At 42.7% G+C, this 19,821-nt stretch overlaps 1 protein-coding gene across 1 annotated transcript in view; it reads right to left on the bottom strand.

Annotated features, from left to right (window-relative positions):
* IGHMBP2 (immunoglobulin mu DNA binding protein 2) overlaps positions 1-19,821 on the bottom strand; it is a 76,698-nt gene that overhangs the window by 10,112 nt on the left and 46,765 nt on the right. The window contains exons 10-13 of the mRNA XM_083480822.1: positions 8,642-8,760; positions 6,009-6,103; positions 5,748-5,871; positions 879-1,769 (exon numbers count right to left, since the gene is read on the bottom strand). Coding sequence (XP_083336948.1) covers positions 879-1,769; positions 5,748-5,871; positions 6,009-6,103; positions 8,642-8,760 — 1,229 coding nt within the window. The remainder of the gene's footprint in view (positions 1-878; positions 1,770-5,747; positions 5,872-6,008; positions 6,104-8,641; positions 8,761-19,821) is intronic.

The following is a 19,821-nucleotide window of genomic DNA, read 5'->3' as shown; positions in this document are numbered from 1 at the left end:
AGGTTTACACTTCTCTTCATAGTTAGCTGTAAGAGAAAAGGAGTGTGTGCACGTGTATGCATATGAAGCATATACAAACGAATGCACACACCCCATTCTCCTAAACTGGCAGATGGAGATTCTCCCTTCTACGGATCTATTTTTGAGCTGAGAAGTTCTTCCTCCTCACTGACATACTGCCTCTACAAACATGCAGATCCAGGCAATATTATCATTCCACAGTTGATTATACAGCATGGTCCAGATAAACCCTTGCCTTGGGGGAGGGGGTGGAATGGCTGCCAGCTTCACATCTTTTCTTCCTACCTGCACAACACTCAAAGCAACTGTTCCAGAGAGCAAGCTAATCTGAGCCCTGGGTCATTTTTGTCTGCAAATCTCAGTTATTGCTTTCAAGGGTTGGGGTGGGCAGAGGCACATGTCATATTTCCAAAACCAAATCCTGGCATTCTCCTGATCCCTTCAAAGGAAACCTATTGGATGAATAATCTCTGTGTCTCAGAACAATTAACTTCAACTGCATTCCTGGTTGTTGTCAAAAGTAGTTGCTTTCAGAAGAAAAGCCTGTCACAGGCAGAGCAGAAGGGGAGAAATGGATTGTAGGCACAACGTAGAAGCTGCAATCAATTTTTAAAGCCATTCTGGGAGCAGAGGACTCCCATCGCCTGCTGCTCTGGCCTGGAATTTCCCAAAGGATGCCTGAGGGATACATTCCCTGGAATGCCTCTGCAAAGGAATTTCAATTAAATATGGGACAAATGAAAGGGCAGCAGTGAAGTATCATCACTTTTTCCTTTTAAAAATGCAAATAGAAAAGCTCTGCAAAGGAAGGGAATTTGCTACAGAATGGCAAATCCCAAGATGGTATAATAATGTACCTTTCGCTTCACTTCCATGTTTATTTCCAGTGATTTCCTGAAGATTTACATTTGGCTCACGACTTTGTTTGGCCCTCTCCTCTCTCTTGGCCTTCTCCCTTTGCATCCGCTCCATGTGCAGGGTTTTCAGATCTACTTTCTTCTTGCTCATATGGCTTCCACTCTCCTCACAGTAGGCATGGGTGTCTTTCGAGGGGCTTGGGGGTCTGCAGGTTAACTCTTTTTCAGAGGCCCGGGATTCTTTGGGGGTGCCTGCAGGTCTGCAGGACAACTCTTGTTCACAGGCCTTAGCATCTCCCAGAGAAAAGTCTGTCGTGGTGCCTCTCTTACGGACACTGATGTATCTTTCTCTACCTTCTCCTGTGCTCACATGCTGCAGCCCATGTTCCTCTGCCAGACGGTGGACAATCAACCTGTCATGAGCATTTAATGATGAAGGGAAATCCAGTTGGGTCTCGCTACTCTCCAGAAACTCCAGTATCCTGGCTTCATGCTTACATGAATTGCCCTTCACTACAGTATCCACTGTTGCCCCCCAGGCTGGGCTTTGCACAGAACCCTCTATGGGCCTCTGCCCGGTCCGTTTGGCTGGTTTTCCTCTTGGCTTCTCTCCATCAGCCTTTGGGGCAAGTGGAGTGTTGCACTTAAGTCTCTTTTCTTGGTCACCCAGACCCTGAGAGCTCTTGGGAGCAGCATAGTTATCTGGCACAATGTCATCCAGGTATTCAAAAGCGGTGCGCACCTCCCCATGCTGGTTCATATAGTCCACTAGGCGTTTAAGGAAAATGTGGTTGCCAATGGTCTGAGAGTCACAGATCACAGCCACATGGCGGCGGGCACGAGTAATTGCAACATTTAGTCTCCGGTCTTCAGCAAGGAATCCTACTTCACCTGTATTTCATAAAGACAATAATACAGGCCTCAAAAAAACAGCATATGGAAAAATTAAGCAGCAGTAGCAATAACAATAGTAACCACCACAACAACAAAATGTATAGAGTTTCCTCCTAAATTTTCCAGTTTAATATGTTGACCTAAGGAATTCTCATGTTCACTCAGCTCCAAAATGCCAGGACATGACATCTGTTATGAGACACACCTTTAAGGCCAAATGGATATATCATAGGATCCTATGCTATGGTTTGTTCAAGCTTCCCTGCTATCTTGGTGCCAGATGGCTGTCAGTGGCAGAGGGGTGGGCCTAAATCCAAGTTTTATCTGTTCACTGGAATAGACACCTGGAGTCTATGCAACTGAAGCTCTCCTGCAGTTGAAGTTACCATTCCACATTACAGTATTCAATGAGCAACCAATACCAATGCATGAATAATTCCATTGTTGAGTATAGAAAGAAATAATTCATTCATACATACATAAACCTCAACATGTTTTGGGTCACAAGGGCCCCTTCTGCAATTACCAAAGAGTTATAAGCAACTACACTGATCAATACATAATTAACAAGTATATTACTACACTTATTCTTATTATCACATAAAAGCTAGATGAACTCTGAGGTTTCTTAGGGTGTTGTAGCCTATGCCCAATATATAATCCTATACCTACAGAAGTATAGGAACTGCAAAATAAATATAGCCAAACTTCATTACCACAACAAACTACAAGATCAGATGCACTTCAGGTTGAACATTACGAACACGGACACCATTTTTGCACTGTGAAATCTTGCTTTAGTTTTCTGAACTCAGGACCTGGTCCAGTTAATGGGTCCTGCTATCAAGAGCCTAGCAAGGTCTTCTGCTAGTGAAGCAGGGCTTCCCCCCCCTTCTTCTGCCCCCCACAATGGCTCAGCATTTGGGTGGCAGAACTGCTAGGACAGTGTGGAGGGAAAAGGGGGGAGATTGTTCCATCAGGCAAGCAGAAATGCTTATGTTGACAAAACCATCTCCCAAGGTCATATCACTACTTAAGCTGGTCAAATGAATATGAACGTGAAAATGTATGTATTTCATACATTTATAGCCCAACTTTCTTCCAATGAATTCAAGGCTATGGGAAAATAGGTGGAAAGTGTTGTTAAAGATGAAATAACCAAGCATACAGGAGAACAAGCCCTGCTGAAGAGTTCTTTCAGAGGGTCAATAAGGCTATAGATAGAGGTGATCCAACTTAGACTTTCAAAAAGGCTTTTGGCAGACTACCGCACCAAGGACTCATAAGCATGTTTAGCAGTCATGGAATAAGAGGTGAGGTCCTTTTGTGGATCAGGAACTGGTGAAGTAACAGAGAGCAGAGAGTGTGAATAAATGTTCTCCCAATGGAGGAGTGTAGATAGTAGTCTCTCCCAAGGATCAGTATTGAGATCTCAATTCACCAATTAATGAATTTCATTAACTGATTTACCACTTGCAGCTTCATAACATAATTTTATGCATGATTATTCAGTTGCAAGTTGCACTGTATCTAGTGGGGTTTGCTCTCATGTAAACTAATTAGTGATGGGAAACTGTAGTCACAGGGACTGAGATCTGATGGCACACTGGTTTATTTTTTGAGGCTATATTAGTTCTGGTGTGTTACTGTAAAAGGGACAAAAATCATTTCATTTAAACAGTGATTGGGGGAGCTTTAGATTATTACATTTAAGTTACCTTACACTTTCTTAAATATCTAAAAAGGTACATTTACTATGATTTAGCTAACAGATAAACATGTTAGACTTCAGCTGATGACTTAATTGGTTTGTGAAAATACAAGTAATTAGTCAACTATCTCTTTTAACAAAACCATTTATTTAAAGCTCTACTTATTTTGTGACTTTTTTGTCACAATACTGCTTCAGTCTCATTTGAGAAATCAAGCTGAAAATACAGCTTCATTCCATTTAATTTTTAAGTAGGGGAAGTAGAGTCCACTAAATGGCCAAGAACCAGAAAATTTAAGTTTCTGCGACTTAATGTGGCACACAAGCCACAGATACTCATTATTGATTCACATCACTGTGATTTGAAGTGTCAGAAGCAGAACAGCAGTAATATTCATACAGATGGTCCAAGCTGATTAACTATCTAAAGTTCATGTCTGCAATGGAATTGGCCTTAAGCTTATAGGTCAGGACCGCATTGTTTCAGCAGAAATTAGGAAGAGAAAGCTCCCACAGAGCCTTGCAGTCACACTTTCCTTTTTCCTAGTTATTGACACAAGTCTAACTTTCATAAAGGTCAGAAGGAAAGATAGTGAATGCTATTTTTTAAAGGCAATTAACTAGCACACATGTGTGAGCCAATGGATAAAAATGACAGACACATATGAGACTTTTCCAGAAGCTATTTCTGATCTCCAATTATTTTCTCAAGGATCTGTAACAACAGAAAGCAAATGCCAAGTTGAGTCAGCTCGGCTGCCTAGCTTGGGTGGTGTAGCTGAGTCCCCTGCTTCTGCAGCTAAGCAGAAGACAAGCAGAAACACAAACATTAAAACCAAATGAGGGGGGCAGGCTTTTGTTGCTACCATCTGAAGACATAGAACATTTCAGAACAGAGCCTGTAGGTACATTAAAGTGTATTAGGTGGCCAATGTGTGCTTAACAAGCATTACTTGGAAAATAATAACAAATCATAATAGAAGAACATGCTGCTATTTGCTAACTTCACTTAAGAACATAGCAGAAAAGCAGCAAGGAAAAGTTTTACTGCTTTGACTGCAGCAACCTAGTGCCATGAAAGCAGAAAAGAGTATGTGCTCTGAGCAGAGCCTACCATGCTCCACTCCCCAATTTTGTTGGGCAGGATGCTGCCAGCTGTAGTGAAGTATCTGTTGTATTTCCAAACGGAATACACCTGGGAAACAAGCTAGCTTTTGACCCGCACCCAACAAGTTTGTGGTCAGTTCAGGTTTGCTACAGTGTGGAATTTTTAGAGCTGTGGACAACTGTGTTGTACTCACTACAATAGAGCTGACAGATGACAAGTATCCAGCAATTACCACTGGCTTACCTGAAGGACGGCCTGCCTTCTCCAAAGGTGCCTGAATTAACAGTCCACTCTTTCTTAATTAATTTCTAAGACATAATACGGGGTGATTCATAATGAAGTATACAATCATGGAAACTGTATACCTCATTATGAATCACTCTGTATATTAAGTAGTAATAGTAGTAGCGTGAATAGCCATGACAATAATAGCCACAGGTTTGGTTTTTAAAATCAACCCCCGTAGATCACTCTGCCTGTTAGAACAGACCTGGTCCTACTATTGGGCAGAGAGAGGCAGCCGCCGCAGATGGCAAAGGCTGGTGTGTTGCGATGTGGAATGGAGAGGCTGCCATCTTGTCATTTGCCTCAGGCAGCAAAATGTATTGGACTGGCCCTGTATTAGAATATGTGCCTAGCCACCAGAGTTTTCAGCCTATGCTTGGAAACACCCATTCCCAGGCTCTCTGGACAAAAAGGAGTGTGTTTTGCCATATAAATTACTTTTCCATTGCGCAGTTAATTATTGAGAATCTTCTGTTCTGGGAAAAGCAACAGTGGTTCCCTGCATATGGGCTCCTAGGAGTGGAAACCACTTCCATGTGATGTGATACATGCTGCAGGAGTAACACAATCATGTTGGCTAAAACAATTGGGTGATGCCAATGCATTAGGAAATGAACCAGGAGGTAAGGTGCCAATGATTCATGCAACTGGTACTGTCCACATAGTCATGCTACTCCCAAGTACTCCCCTGTAGGATGTGATTACACCATGTGGAAGCATCTCTTTTGATGCCGAGAGCATGTGTAGAAGAGGTCAGCACCTTGTTCCAAAGAAGGAGCCAGTTGAAACCACACAATTTTAACAGTTTCCCCGATTCTGGCAAATTAAGTTTCTTTTTGTTCTATATGGTTCCAGGTTATAACCTATGTACCTTTTCTGTTGGACCTTACAAAAGAGAGGACAACAGCTTCCTTCTCTCTTCCTTGGAAGCCATCCACCGATTTAATCTCCAGGTCTGGGTACTTGTGACACAAAAGCTCCCTTAGCATGTCCACCTGAAAAACAAAGACGTTGCTAGGACAACAAACGTTATTACTACAATTTATTGCCCACCCTTCATCCTAAAGTCCCAGGGCTTTAAATTTTTTACTTTGAAATGTTGTGCTTTTGAGAGCATGGCAGACACACTCACCTGGAGGTTGTAAGGAGCAATGACAGCAATGTCTCTTGCCTTAACACCGGCTTCCACTAAAGCCTGAACGTGCAAGCTGGCAAGACGCGCTTCGCCTGGAAGGGGAGAAATAAAACTTAGCTGTGAATGAGCGATTTAACCCTAGAACAAGTTGACAGATTCCACTTAAAAAGCATCCAATTCAGACAATGATAGTGAGAGGCTGTCTTTCACTTGCCACTTTAAAAACAAGTCTTTACAGTCAGTAAAGTGCTTTGCCATGGTTTAGTGCTATGTGCACAAATTAGAATGAACCTAAGCAAACCCTTGAGATTGTGTGCTTCCTTTTTCCCACGTGGATACCAGAAACACTTTTGCAGCATTCAGTTTCACTTTCAAAGATTCCTGATTTAGCATTATGTACAAGCCAGAGACTGATTTAGAACAAACTGGTTAGTTAAACAAGGCAGCTTCAAGCCATGGATCATAAAGTTCTGAAACTGACTATAGTTCAAACATTCACCAAGCTACTTGATGCCCTACATCTCCTCATATGAAATAAGAGATCTCAAATTATCCCTTAATGAAATTTACAAGGGAAATATGCATGGAGTAGGAGTAGGAGTATTGCTATGTTGGTAAAAATAATTTTAAATTATTTACAAATACGGGCTGTATGCCTTATGGATTTCTTTAATAGCTGGGCAAATGGTTATGAGTTCCATACAACACGGTCAGATACAAGCGACACATCACAGTTCACATTCTCAAGGGTAGCAAGATCAATGTTGAAAATGCCGAGATAACCCCACCCCAATTCTGAGAAGTGAAATCTGCCTTTGAACTGATCCAGCATAGGTTAGGAAATTCATATTTTAGACGATGGCTCTTGCAGCTATTTGCCTTTGGAAGCTGGTGCCTATTTATTTGTGTGCCCATTTCACTATGTTTCTGAATTAAGACTTGCCGGTACTGACAACAAGGGCTGCTTCAAACATTACGCAATTCCTACATAGACAGCACTTCCATTACTTAGTATGGATAAAGGGTTGTCAATGCTGATTGCCCTTGAGAAGCTGTAGGACTACAACTCCCATCATACCCAACCAAGGGCCAAGCTAGTTGAGGCTGATGGCAGTTACAACATGGCAATATTTGGATGACACCACATCAGTTACCCCGGTGGAGATCATAATGTGCATGCAACATATGCAAAGTTACCTCCCTGCTCTCAAGCCCTGTCCCATGAGCACGCCCCTTTCCCACTCCTAAATGCAGTCTAGAATTTCCAAATGAATACTGCTACTGGAGCACAGTGAGACTGGAAACCTTCCTATTTATTCAGCAACAGAGACAGAGCTTCACAAACAGTTGCTAGGCTGATTTATAACTCCAGAACTCTCTGTGCTCAGAGAACTGGCCTTTCTCTGTGTTAGCAGAATTGCTGTATATGCCACCAACATGGTCAGGCACTTTCTGACCCATTAACTGTGAAGGTCTGTGCCTTGTTCACTGAGAGATCTGACAAAGTGCTATGCGGCAAGGCAATTAGAACTGAAAGCTCTCTCAGCTAAGCTGTACCAACAAACCATATGGGAACCAGGAGAGTCCAGCACTTCAAGCTGACAACATACGACTTTGCCCATCGCTTCAGAGCTTGTGTTGCAATTCAAGAGTGCTATTTAAACCACAGATGTCTGATCCAACAATCATCACAGGCGCCCTTCCTCCTCAGCTCCAGGACTGGCCCTACTTTTAGGCAAAGTGAGATGACTGTCTCAGGAAGCACATGCTGAGAGGTAGGTGTGTGTGTGTGTGTGTGTGTGTGTGTGTGTGTGTGTGTATGTATGAGAGAGAGCAGTGGAAGCCCCCTGTCTACTCCTCCTAAGCAGTTCCCAGATAGAAGCGAAGGATGCTATCCTGTCGCCAGTGTTGAAATAGAATTCAGCTGTTGGCCCAGTCAGCCTTTGTACAGGGCAAGGGCACCATCTTGCTTTTTGCCTCAGGGAGTAAAATGTCTTGGTCCAGCCCTGTTAAGCTCTGTCAACTTTCATTAAGGTACTTTATTATCTTACCCTAGACCATGAGGCTGATCTTTCATTCTCCTGCTTTTTGCTTTTGAGAATTCAAGGTCTTTGGGGAAGGATGTATTTTGCTAGGTGGCTCTATAAACCTTGTCTAGTGCAGTGATGTTGAATTCAAATGGAAATTTTCATCATCCATGGTCAGTTATCTACAACCCATTCTCCTCTCCAGCTGCATGTTTTTTTCTTAAAAATTTTTTTCTTAAAGCCGCTAAGCCGCTAATAGCCGCTAAGCCACTAATAGCCGTGCTTCGCAAGACGAAAAAACCGCAAGACGAAGAGACTCGCGGAACGGATTAATTTCGTCTTGCAAGGCACCACTGTACTGGTGGCTTATACAGGCTATCCATCCATCTTAGGGCCACAACAAGCATGTCTAAACCTTGACATCCCAAGATTTTTCCATGGATGTATTCATATTCATTTCCATGTGTGGTTGCCAAATGTAGTAGCAATTGAAATTACAGCACATGCATGGATAATGTACGGTAACTTGAAATGTGGAGGCTGGGGGGGGGGGCAATTCCAGGGTGGGAATGTGGAGAACCATAGCAGGTAAAACAACAATACCTTCATTTCCTTTAGACTGTTCATCTTCCAGCTCAAGCTCAAATAAGCCACAGCCAGCTGTATCAATAAGCAACAACGGAATGCAAGTTTCTTCTGTGGAAGCCACCCCTGGCAGGTCCCTGACAAGTTATTAGAAAGAACAATAAGTTAATGACCCTTAACTAGCATGAGTATAAACAGCAGTTCATTCTGTTTTAGAATCCTAACACAAATTGACCTAGACTATTCCACAGAACCTCCATAGGTCAGGCCACAGAGCAGAAGAATCCTCCATTCTGTGGGACTGCAGGTCCCACTATCAGAACGTTTGTCATCTGAAATGTCAGTTATCGAAACACAAAGAATCATACCCAAACCTAGTAACACAAACAGCTGTTTCAGATATCCGAGCAGCCAGAGTTTACCCACTTCCTTACTTGTTTGTGTTTCGCTGGTCAGTGGCAGCCATTTTGGGTGGCAACCATGAAGAAAGGAACGGAAGAAGGGAGAGAGTTCAGACAAATCAGGGAACGGAAGAGACCAGACAGGGGGCAGTTTTTCCTTTGTTTGTCTTTTGCTGGTTGGCTGCAGCAATTTGAGACAGAAACCAGAGAGAAATTGAGATTGGACAAATCTTAGATTCCCCATAGGAAATAATGGCAATCTTCTGCTCGTTATGTGAACGCTTGCCTAATGAACGATTTCCTGAGAATGCATTGTGTTTAGATAGTGGGACCTGCAAATATACATTTGCAGTGGACCCCACTTGGGGTCATTTCATATAATTCCATTGGGCCAAATGATGGAGGGAACAAAGCCTCTGCTCAGCCAGGTCACCATAAATTTAACCTTTTTTGGTTGTAGAACCCTGCCTGTAGAATGCTCTCCTCAGGGAGCCACACATAATTAGTATTTGATGCCATGCTTGTGGAGAGAGGGATATATACTGTCACGCTGGATCTGATCTTTGGGGCTGGCATAGATGTGATCATGTTCCCCGCTGTGGAAGTGCCATGGTCTGATCACTACGCTTTGAAAGCCAAGATTGACTTCCCGCTCCTCCCCAGCTCGGGTGGCGAACCTATTTGGGCTCGTCCGCGAAAACTGATGGATCCTGATAGATTCCGACAAGCCTTGCGGAACCCTGCTCCTCCTGGCGACTCATTAGATGACCTTGTTGAGGACTGGAATAACCGGCTCTTGGCAGCCATTGATGAGATCGCACCTAAGCGCCCTCTGCGACCCCGTCGAAACCGGGCCCCTTGGTTTACTGAGGAGCTCCGGAAAATGAAGCAGGATCTCAGACGGCTAGAGCGAGTATGGTGACGGACTCGTGACGGAGCCTCAAGAACATCTTATAGGACGCTTATGAAAGCCTATGAGATGGCTATGAAAGCTGCTAAGAAATCTTACTTTGCAGCTTCCATTGCATCCGCTAGCTCTCGCCCGGCACAACTTTTTAGAATAATTAGGTCAATAACGTCCTTAGGAGGACAACCAAATTTAAGCACAAATTCGACCCACAGCTGTGAGGCATTCGCGAGCTTTTTTGCGGAGAAAGTCTTGTTGCTACGCTGTGACCTCCCTGCCAATTTAGATACAGTGACTGAACTGGAGGCCCCTCGACTGACTTCAGGTCCAGTGTTGGACCATTTCGATAGGATACTCCCTACTGATGTGGATAGATTCCTCCAAGTTGGTAGGCCCACCACCTGCCTCCTTGATCCATGCCCGTCTTGGCTGATTAGGGAGTGTCCAGATGTTGAGCGGACCCCCCTGGTTGAAATTATCAATTTGTTCCTTGACACGGGGACATTCCCAGGGGAACTGAAGGAAGCAGTGGTGTGTCCACTCTTAAAGAAAACTTTATTAGATCCCTTAGACCTATCCAATTACCGCCCAGTTTCAAATCTTCCATACCTGGGTAAGGTAATTGAGAGAGCGGTTGTTGAACAGCTTGGTAGGTTTCTGGAGGAAACATTGGCATTAGATCCATTTCAGTCCAGTTTCCATCCTGGTTTTGGGACGGAGACGGCTCTGGTTGCCCTAACAGATGATATCTGTAGACAACTGGATCGAAGCGGGTCAGGACTGCTGATCCTTTTAGATTTGTCACCAGCCTTTGACATGGTCGATCATGATCTTCTGAACCACTGCCTCGCAGACGTGGGGATACAGGGCATAGCCCGTAACTGGTTGTGCTCTTATCTCTGGTCGGGGACAGAGGGTGGCACTAGGTAGGGAAATGTCGTTGCGCCACTCCTTGGTGTGTGGAGTGCTGCAGGGCGCAATTCTCTCCCCGATGCTTTTTAACATCTTTATGCACCCCTTGCCCAGGTTATCCGGAGCTTTGGGCTGGGCTGTCACCAATATGCTGATGACACTCAGCTATATCTGCTGATGGATGGCCACACCGACTCGGCCCCGAACACACTGACCAGATGCTTGGAAGCTGTGGCTGGATGGTTTCGTGGGAGCCGATTGAAACTAAATCCTTCGAAGACAGAGGTCCTATGGCTAGGTCAGGATGGCATGGGGATGAGGGACCAACTCCCTTCTCTTGCGGGGGCCCAATTAGTGCCATTGCCTTCCGTTAAGAGTTTGGGTGTAATCCTTGACGCCTCCCTTTCCATGGAGGCGCAAGTTATAGCAACAGCCAAGGCGACATTTTTCCACCTTCGCCGCATCAAGCAGTTGGTCCCTTACCTTTCCCGCCCCGACCTGGCCACAGTGTTCCATGCGACGGTCATCTCCAGACTTGACTACTGTAATTCGCTCTACGCGGGGCTGCCCTTGAAGCTGTCCCAGAAACTCCAGCGGGTACAGAATGCTGCAGCAAGGCTCCTCACGGGGTCTTTGCCATAGGAGCATATTCACCCAGTGCTTTTCAAGCTGCACTGGCTCCCGGTGGAATACAGGGTCAGATTTAAGGTGCTGCTTTTGACCTTTAAAGCCCTTCACGGCCTAGGACCCTCGTACCTACGGGACCGCCTCTCCTGGTATGCCCCACGGAGAGCCTCAAGGTCCATAAATAACAACACCCTAGTGGTTCCAGGCCCTAAGGAAGTTAGATTGGCTTCAACCAGAGTCAGGGCCTTTTCAACTCTGGCTCCGGCCTGGTGGAACGCTCTGCCTCATGAGACCAGGGCCCTGCAGGATCTGATTTCTTTCCGCAGAGTCTGTAAGACAGAGTTGTTCCGCCTGGCCTTTGGCTTGGAGCCAATTTGATTCCCTCCCTCCCTCTGTTTCTTTTTTCCTTTCCTTCTCCTCCTGCAATGAGGCTACATTTTAATATTTTAATGTTCCATTATTTTAATGTTGTATTTTATTTTTGTTTTTAAGTTGTAATCATTCATCTTGTTTTATTATTGCTTGTAAGCCACTCTGAGCCCGGCCTTGGCTGGGGAGGGTATAAATAAAAAATTATTATTGTTGTTGTTATTATTATTATTATTATTATTATTATTATTATTATTATTATAGATGGGTTTAGAAACAATGGTTTGGATCCAGGTAAGGAATTTGAACTTTGATCCCACTGAAATCAATGGGACAAGCTGGTCATGATTTCAGTTCCATAGGTGGTTGTAATTTCAGTTCCATAGATTTCAATAGGAAGAGAAAGCAACTAACAGTGCAATCCTACACATGTCTACTCAGAAGTTCTACTGAATTGAAACAGGACTTGCTTTCCTGTGTGTTCAGGTCTACAGCCTTAGCCTGGATCCAGCCCATTGAGTCAGCTAATGAATTTGGTCTTTATTTTCTTGTCTCAAGGTTTCAATTCCTTCAGTACATTTGCCATCACATTCAAAAAACATATCTCTGCAAAATCTAGATACATACAGTACTTTGTTTTTAAAAAGTCAAGGATACAAGATGAAAACAACTGTGCCTTTAAACCTATCTCCTGCTCTCCCTTCAAAATTCTAAACAAAGAATTATTCAAAACTCCTGTCTGTAATGGCAACACAACTTTCAGTAGCATCAATGAAAATACAGAAAGTAGAAGACAAAAGCGCATGTCAATAGTGTCAAAGAGCCAAATTACAGATGCAAGATTCTACAGTGCAGATGCTTGTACATTTTAGCACTTGGAGCCAAAAGAAAGTGCCCTTTGATGTATTGCAAGAGACAATGTTCTGACAGCTGCAATATTAGAAAAAGGCACAAAGCACAATCTTGATAACCTCAAATACAACGTTGGCTTAACATAAGTTTTGTACTTCACAAAGCCGTATTAATAATCCGCATTTGAGAATCAAAGTTGTTCACTTGCATTCATAACTGCGGAACATAAATGAAAACTTTTAAGGGTTCCAGTGTAAATTCATGGAGCCAAGATTTGCCATTGTGGAAAATTAACAATTCAATTTTTTACTTGGGTTGTATCAGCGTAAGAACAGAACCCAGAATTATAGTTCAAGGACAATAACTTTGGGTTTCCCCAAATTATTTGCAATTGTTTTGTTAACTTTTCATTCTGCTTGGAGAAAATGTGCTCCAACAGCCCAACTCTAATCATTTTTCTAGAGTCCACATTCCTCCAATTCAACATGTTTAGGATTGCAACCCAAGCTTTCTTTGAGATGAAAGTCTTCAACAAGTGCTCGTTATCATTATTATTGAGATGCCAGTATGGTTTGGAATAGTTTATAATTTACACAGGTAGAATAAAGGGGATCTATTTTCACAATGTTTTATTTAAATTTCATTTTATCTAGTGCTCAATAAGGAACATCTAGTAACTGATTCTCATTTCTCCCTCGTTTCAGAGCTCCCATCTTCTTTTCAAGGTGGTCCATTTTATTTAAATCATCAAAATGTGCTGCAACATTACATGATTACATGATTACCACGTCATTATATCATGTCCTTATAATATGAAAACGATCATACTTCCTAAAGTTTGTTTTGGAAAAAGTCAAGAGTCTTCAGTTGCTCAGATTTTCTATTTTTACTTTCCTAGGTCTCCTCTTAGTGCACACCTGCTAAGCAAACTCTCTCCTTCAAGGGCACCATTAAGGATACTTCTTTTGTGGTTCAGGATGACAGCAGGTTACTTGCATTTCTCAATAATAGTCTTGATTTGAGTGATTTTGTGAATGTCACTTCTAAAGATAATCTGCAGCATAAGTACAGTATTCCAATGGAGAGAAAAATCACATTTCCTTCTGAGAAAAGCTGGGGGCTGGAAGAACAGGCTTGGAAATGTTGGCTTTTTGCAGTATAGTGACGCTGCAGAGAGCTTGCTGGGGAGACCTTGCATTAAAAAGGGACTCAAAAATAACTTAAAGAAGGTTTAATAAGAAAAACAAAAACTCCATTTACACTAAATACGTCAACAACAAACCAGACCCAACCACCAACCCATCCCCCAGGGTAATGGGAGAGCTAGGTGCTGCTCCTTATATACTCTACCCAGATGCTGACACACCTTAATCAAATACAACTCAGCAGCACCTGCTATGTTTCACAGCTGTAAAGCTGGGTCTCGTTAGTTTGCTCTGGCCCTTGCTCCGGCCCCTTAAAGACACACACATCGAGTGGAACAATGATGAACCTTTACATTTAAAGAAACCATTCAACATTTCCCCTGCGGTTCATCATTGTGAAACAAAAACATAAAGCATACTTTGTACATGTTTTTCATGTGTAACCTTTGGAAGTGCTTTAGTAAAAATGTCCGCAATTTGACTATCACCTGGAACATATTTAAATACAACCATTTCATCAGCAATTAGTTTCTTTACAAACTGTAAACGTAACCTTAAGACTCTAGTGCGCTGCGTATTGGTCTCTGAACATAGGATAGCGAGTCCACTCTGGGAATCAAGGTAAACTTTTACTGGTAGTGTTACTTGCATCTGTAGGTCTGCAAATACTTGCAGATACCATTCTACATCACGGGTGGCCTGAACGCATGCACATAATTCACTCTCTGTTGTAGAGAGACAAATAATGGTTTGTGTCTGGGACTTCCATTCAAATGGACAACCGTTATAACAAAACACCATACCAGACACACCCCTGCAATTATTTTGTTCTACTGCATGAGATGCATCGCAGAAAATTTCAAAACCTTTATCAATACTGGGTGTAAACTGCAACCTATAATGTTTGGTATGTTTAAGGTACATTACCACTCTCTTAAGAGCAGAGAAACATTGTGTAGTGGGCTTTTCCACAAATTTTGCCAGAAAGTGAAAAGCATAAGTTATATCTGGTCTTGAGATTCTTTGAATGAAATTTAGCTTGCCTATAGCAGAACGATACAAAGTTTTGTTAGGAAATGGCTTATCTTCACCTGTAAAGGTGAAACCACACACCATAGGTGTTTCTTTCCCATTTGCATTTTCTAAACGTAGCATTTCAACTAGATCATCAATTTTTGCAGTTTGATGAACTAGAAAAGATCCATTTTTGCTTTTCTCAATTTGCATGGATAAGTAATTTTTAGCTATGCCTAATTCCACCACATCAAATTTCTTCTGTAACTGTGAAACTACCTGTTCATATTCCTGTTTAGTTTTTGTAGAAATTAACACGTCATCTACATACACACATATTTTTGTTACAGAGTTTGCCCTTTCCTTTATAAACACACAATTGTCTGCCTTTCCTTGTGAAAAACCAATATCTAGCAATTCTTTTGCTAAAGTTTGGTGCCAATTCCTTCCGCTTTGGTGCAGACCATAAAGGGATTTATTTAATTTGCATACCAAACCTTCAGCAGCGTCTATGCCTTCAGGGACACGCATAAAAATTTGTTCTTTTAAATCTGCAAACAAATATGCAGTTTTTATATCTAGGTGATAAACAGAATGTCCACGTTGTGATGCATCTTTTAACAAAAGCTTAACTGTTTCATATTTTACACTTGGTGAATAGCACAAATCATAATCTTCGCCTGGAATTTGTTGAAAACCTCTAGCAACTAGTCTTGCCTTGTACCTTACAACTTCATTTTTGTCATTCATTTTAACTCTATAAACCCATTTTGAATCAATAAGTCTCATATCTGGCGTTTGTGGTACGAGAGACCAAGTGTTATGCTCTTTTAAAGAAGCTATCTCAGAGTTCATAGCTTTATACCAATTTACAGCTTGGTGCTTAGGTAAATTCTGAACATCATTGTAGCTTTTTGGCTCAAAAACCACCTTATTGGCATACACAGTATTAAAATGTTCATCTGCGAAACGTTGTGGCTTCTGCCTCTTTCTATCTGAACGTCTCAGTCCGGAAGGAGAGTCAGACTCCTCAGACTTAATGGGACTGAGTGAACTACTAGTTTCAGGTTGTAAATCATCATTGTCAGTCTGAAGAGGTGCCTGTAGGCTAAGCTCACGGTCAGAAAACTCAAGAGAATCTAACCTCCCCTCAGGTGCCTGTGACTTTAAGTCAAACAAATTATCAGATTCAACAGGCTTTTTGTCTTTTTCTATTAATTCAGAATCACCATTTCCTCCTCCTGCTGCTGCTGCTTCCTCTTCCTCCTCAGTATCATTTATACCATCAGTATCTTGGAAAACAGCAACCCCATTCCAATTTACAGTTTGTATCATGCTTCTGGTAATATGAAATTTGCCAGTTGCTGGTATGTAAATTCTGTACGCCCCCTGCTGGTAGCCCATTAATTTTCCCTGAACACTACGTTCACCCAATTTCTGCTTATCAGGATAATGCATAATTACATCTGAACCCCAAATACGTAGGTATTTCAGATTAGGGCGTTTTTTAAACAACTTCTCATAGGGGGTGACATCTAAACCAGAATGATAACTGCGATTCCTAACATAACAAAAAGCATGGAGTGCTTCAGCCCAAAACGCTTTGGGCAGATTAGCATCGTGCAGATAAGTTTTAACCCCTGCCTGCAAGTCACGCTGCACAACTTCAACAAGCCCATTTTGCCAGGGACTTCGGGGGCAAGATAGCTCATGAGTAGTCCCCTGCGCTTCCAGGAATTTCTCAAAATCCTCAGAAACAAATTCCCCGCCCCGGTCAGAAAACAGGTTCTTAATAGGTTTGTTAAAGTGCGTTTTTACCCAGTTGCAAAAAACCTTGTACTTCTCAAATGCTTGGGACTTCTCAGCTATTGCATAAGTCCAACAGTATCTACTATACTGGTCTATGAGGGTAAGCCAGTACTTAGAACCTCCTAATGAGGGTGGGAGTGGCCCAACTAAATCACAATGTACACGCTCAAATGGCTCAGTTACTTTCCTATCTGAGCACCTACCCTTGCGTGCAACCTTAATCTTATTCTTGCAACAGGATAGACACTGCATAAAGAATTTGCATGGTTTTAAGTTGAGGCCATCGACAATATTTTTTGTCTTAATTACCTCAGCAAAATTCAGGTGTCCCAGAATTCTGTGCGCCACGTGGATACACCCAGAATGTGGTCTTACATTCCTCAACTCCTGGCTTGACTGCGCTGCTCTGCAATTTATAGGCGATTGGGAGTAGGTGCGAAAATACAGTCTATATAAACCATCAGATTCCTGGGCATACAATAGACGTTTGTTCCCATCGAAAAACTCACACATTGACTTTATGAAACGCACAGTTATGCCTTGACGAGCAAAACACCTTACTGATAATAAATTGTCCACTGACGGGCAGTAAATGCAGTTCGCTATTGTAATGTTTAAAGAGTCAAGTTTAACAGTACCCCTGCCAAGCGACTGCAGGACTTGTGAATTGGCTAAATGTACATTACCAATTTCCTCTTCGAAAGAAATAAACAAGCTTCGAATGTTGCAGACGTGCTGGGATGCGGCTGAGTCCACAATAAAAGAATTCCACTTGGCACCTTTAATTCTTTTACGATCTGTAGTCCGAGCGTGAAAAGCTCGCGGCTCGTTTCTGTCTCTACTATACGATGCCGGCTGCTGGGCTGACGACAGTGATTGACGAACAGAAACAGGCTTGGGAGTACTTTGCTTTCTTTTGGATCTGCAGTCCCTTGCAAAATGTCCTTGCTTATTGCAGAACCAACAACGCTTTGCAGCTTTAAATGCAGTTGTATCACCACAGGTTTGCATATGGCGTTCCTCATTCTTTCTGGAAACAGGAGTGCTTATGGCACAAGCCTCCCTTCTATCCAACTCGCCCATTAATCTTGCCGTTACCCCTTCCACAGTTAATTGTGCTGGTGGAACAGCAGATATCTGGCTAGCTATACCATCAAAGTCCTCATTAAGGGAACAAAGGATGATAAAAACATACTGAATATCAGGTACCTCCATGTCCCTTCGAATTAATTCGCAGCGTATTGCCTCCAGACGTCTCAAGTGTGCTGCCAAATCACCACCAGGCTGCAACTTCGTCTGGTACAACTGCTTGAAAAACGTCAATGCAGACGCTGACTCTTTTCTAACATGCACTGCTGCAAGACTGTCCCACATTTCTTTGGCAGTTTTCTTATTTCTTATATAGACTACTTGCTGGTCGCTGACTGCCAAATTAATTATCGCCCTGGCTTTTGCATCTCCTTTCGACCAAGCATTAGTTACAGGGTCAGGAGGGTCATCAGTTACATAGGTCCATACTTCTCTAGAAGTCAAAAGCGCCTCCACCCGAAAAGACCATAAACTATAGTTCTCATCTGTTAGCTGTGGGAAGACCAGAGCCTTCTCAGCTTCAGGAACCCGGTCAACCATTCTGGAACTCTTCCAGACCCACAAAAACTACGCTAACAGGAGAAGGAGTTTTCAAACCTTTCTCAGAGTCCAAAAATATGCAGTCATCCACTCAGCAGCTGGGCCCATAACCAAAGATGTTGGCTTTTTGCAGTATAGTGACGCTGCAGAGAGCTTGCTGGGGAGACCTTGCATTAAAAAGGGACTCAAAAATAACTTAAAGAAGGTTTAATAAGAAAAACAAAAACTCCATTTACACTAAATACGTCAACAACAAACCAGACCCAACCACCAACCCATCCCCCAGGGTAATGGGAGAGCTAGGTGCTGCTCCTTATATACTCTACCCAGATGCTGACACACCTTAATCAAATACAACTCAGCAGCACCTGCTATGTTTCACAGCTGTAAAGCTGGGTCTCGTTAGTTTGCTCTGGCCCTTGCTCCGGCCCCTTAAAGACACACACATCGAGTGGAACAATGATGAACCTTTACATTTAAAGAAACCATTCAACAGGAAATCTATATATAAATGCAAAAGCCTGAAAATAGAGTAATCCCTGCAACTGCTACTTATTTTAGTTTAAACTAGAAGTGCATCAGGACTCTTGTACTTGCCTGGAGGTTATGTTGTCAGTCCTAATCATCCAACCCCCAGTTCCAGATGTCTGGAAGATGGCTTTGGCTGCTTGGGAGGAAGGACACTCTGCATGTGCTACAAGATGCTCTTGTTCAGAAGATTATTTTGGAAAGGCGTGGAAAGTCAGTGGAAGAGCACCTGCTTTGCATCTGGAAGGTCCCAGATTCAATTCCTTACATCTTTAGATAGAGCTGGGAAAGAATCCTGACCAAAACTCTGGAGATCTGCTGCCAAACAGGGTCAACAATACTGAGCGAGATGGACCAATGGTCTGACTCTGTCAGTGTCCTATGTTTCTAGTTTCAAACTAAAATCCTCTGGAAGCCTCTCTCTTGCATTTTCCCTGCAGGCTCCAGGTGACCTATCCTTTGTTCCGTGTTTAAAGTACTAAGCAATTGCTGATTATTTCAGCATAAATATTTCAGCATTCCCCTACTTTTCTTGTGCTGCAATGCCTCAGCTGCAGAACAGCCCACACACATTGGCCGAAAGACAGAGCCATCACAATGCTGAGACTTTTCATGGTTGCCATTTACAGGCTGCTTTCAGATCCATCTTCTATACTGAAAATGGTTTCGGCCACAGAAAATCATACTGATACATGCACCAGTTTTCTTCTTCTGCAAGTAAACTTAAACAAAACTTGCAAGGCATTAACAGAACTGTTATGATGGCAAAGTGGTTTTCATGACATCAGCAGCAAGAACTGAGGGAAGTAAGGGAGAACTGAGGGAATACTTGCTAATTTTGGGTCCAAGCACATCCTAAAGACAGGAGTTTGGGTTACTAATCCAGGTGCTGCTGTGAGAAAATTTAAGACTTATGTATTACCACTGACAGAAGCGTTTTCTTGGTTTTGCACTCCCTTGGTCTTGGTGTTCAGCATATCCCAAACAACATATTCCTTAAATCTT

Source organism: Podarcis liolepis (genome assembly GCF_965112155.1).
Source record: "Podarcis liolepis genome assembly, chromosome: 1".
Lineage (NCBI taxonomy): Eukaryota > Metazoa > Chordata > Lepidosauria > Squamata > Lacertidae > Podarcis > Podarcis liolepis.
This window is presented reverse-complemented; position numbering and strand designations above follow the sequence as displayed.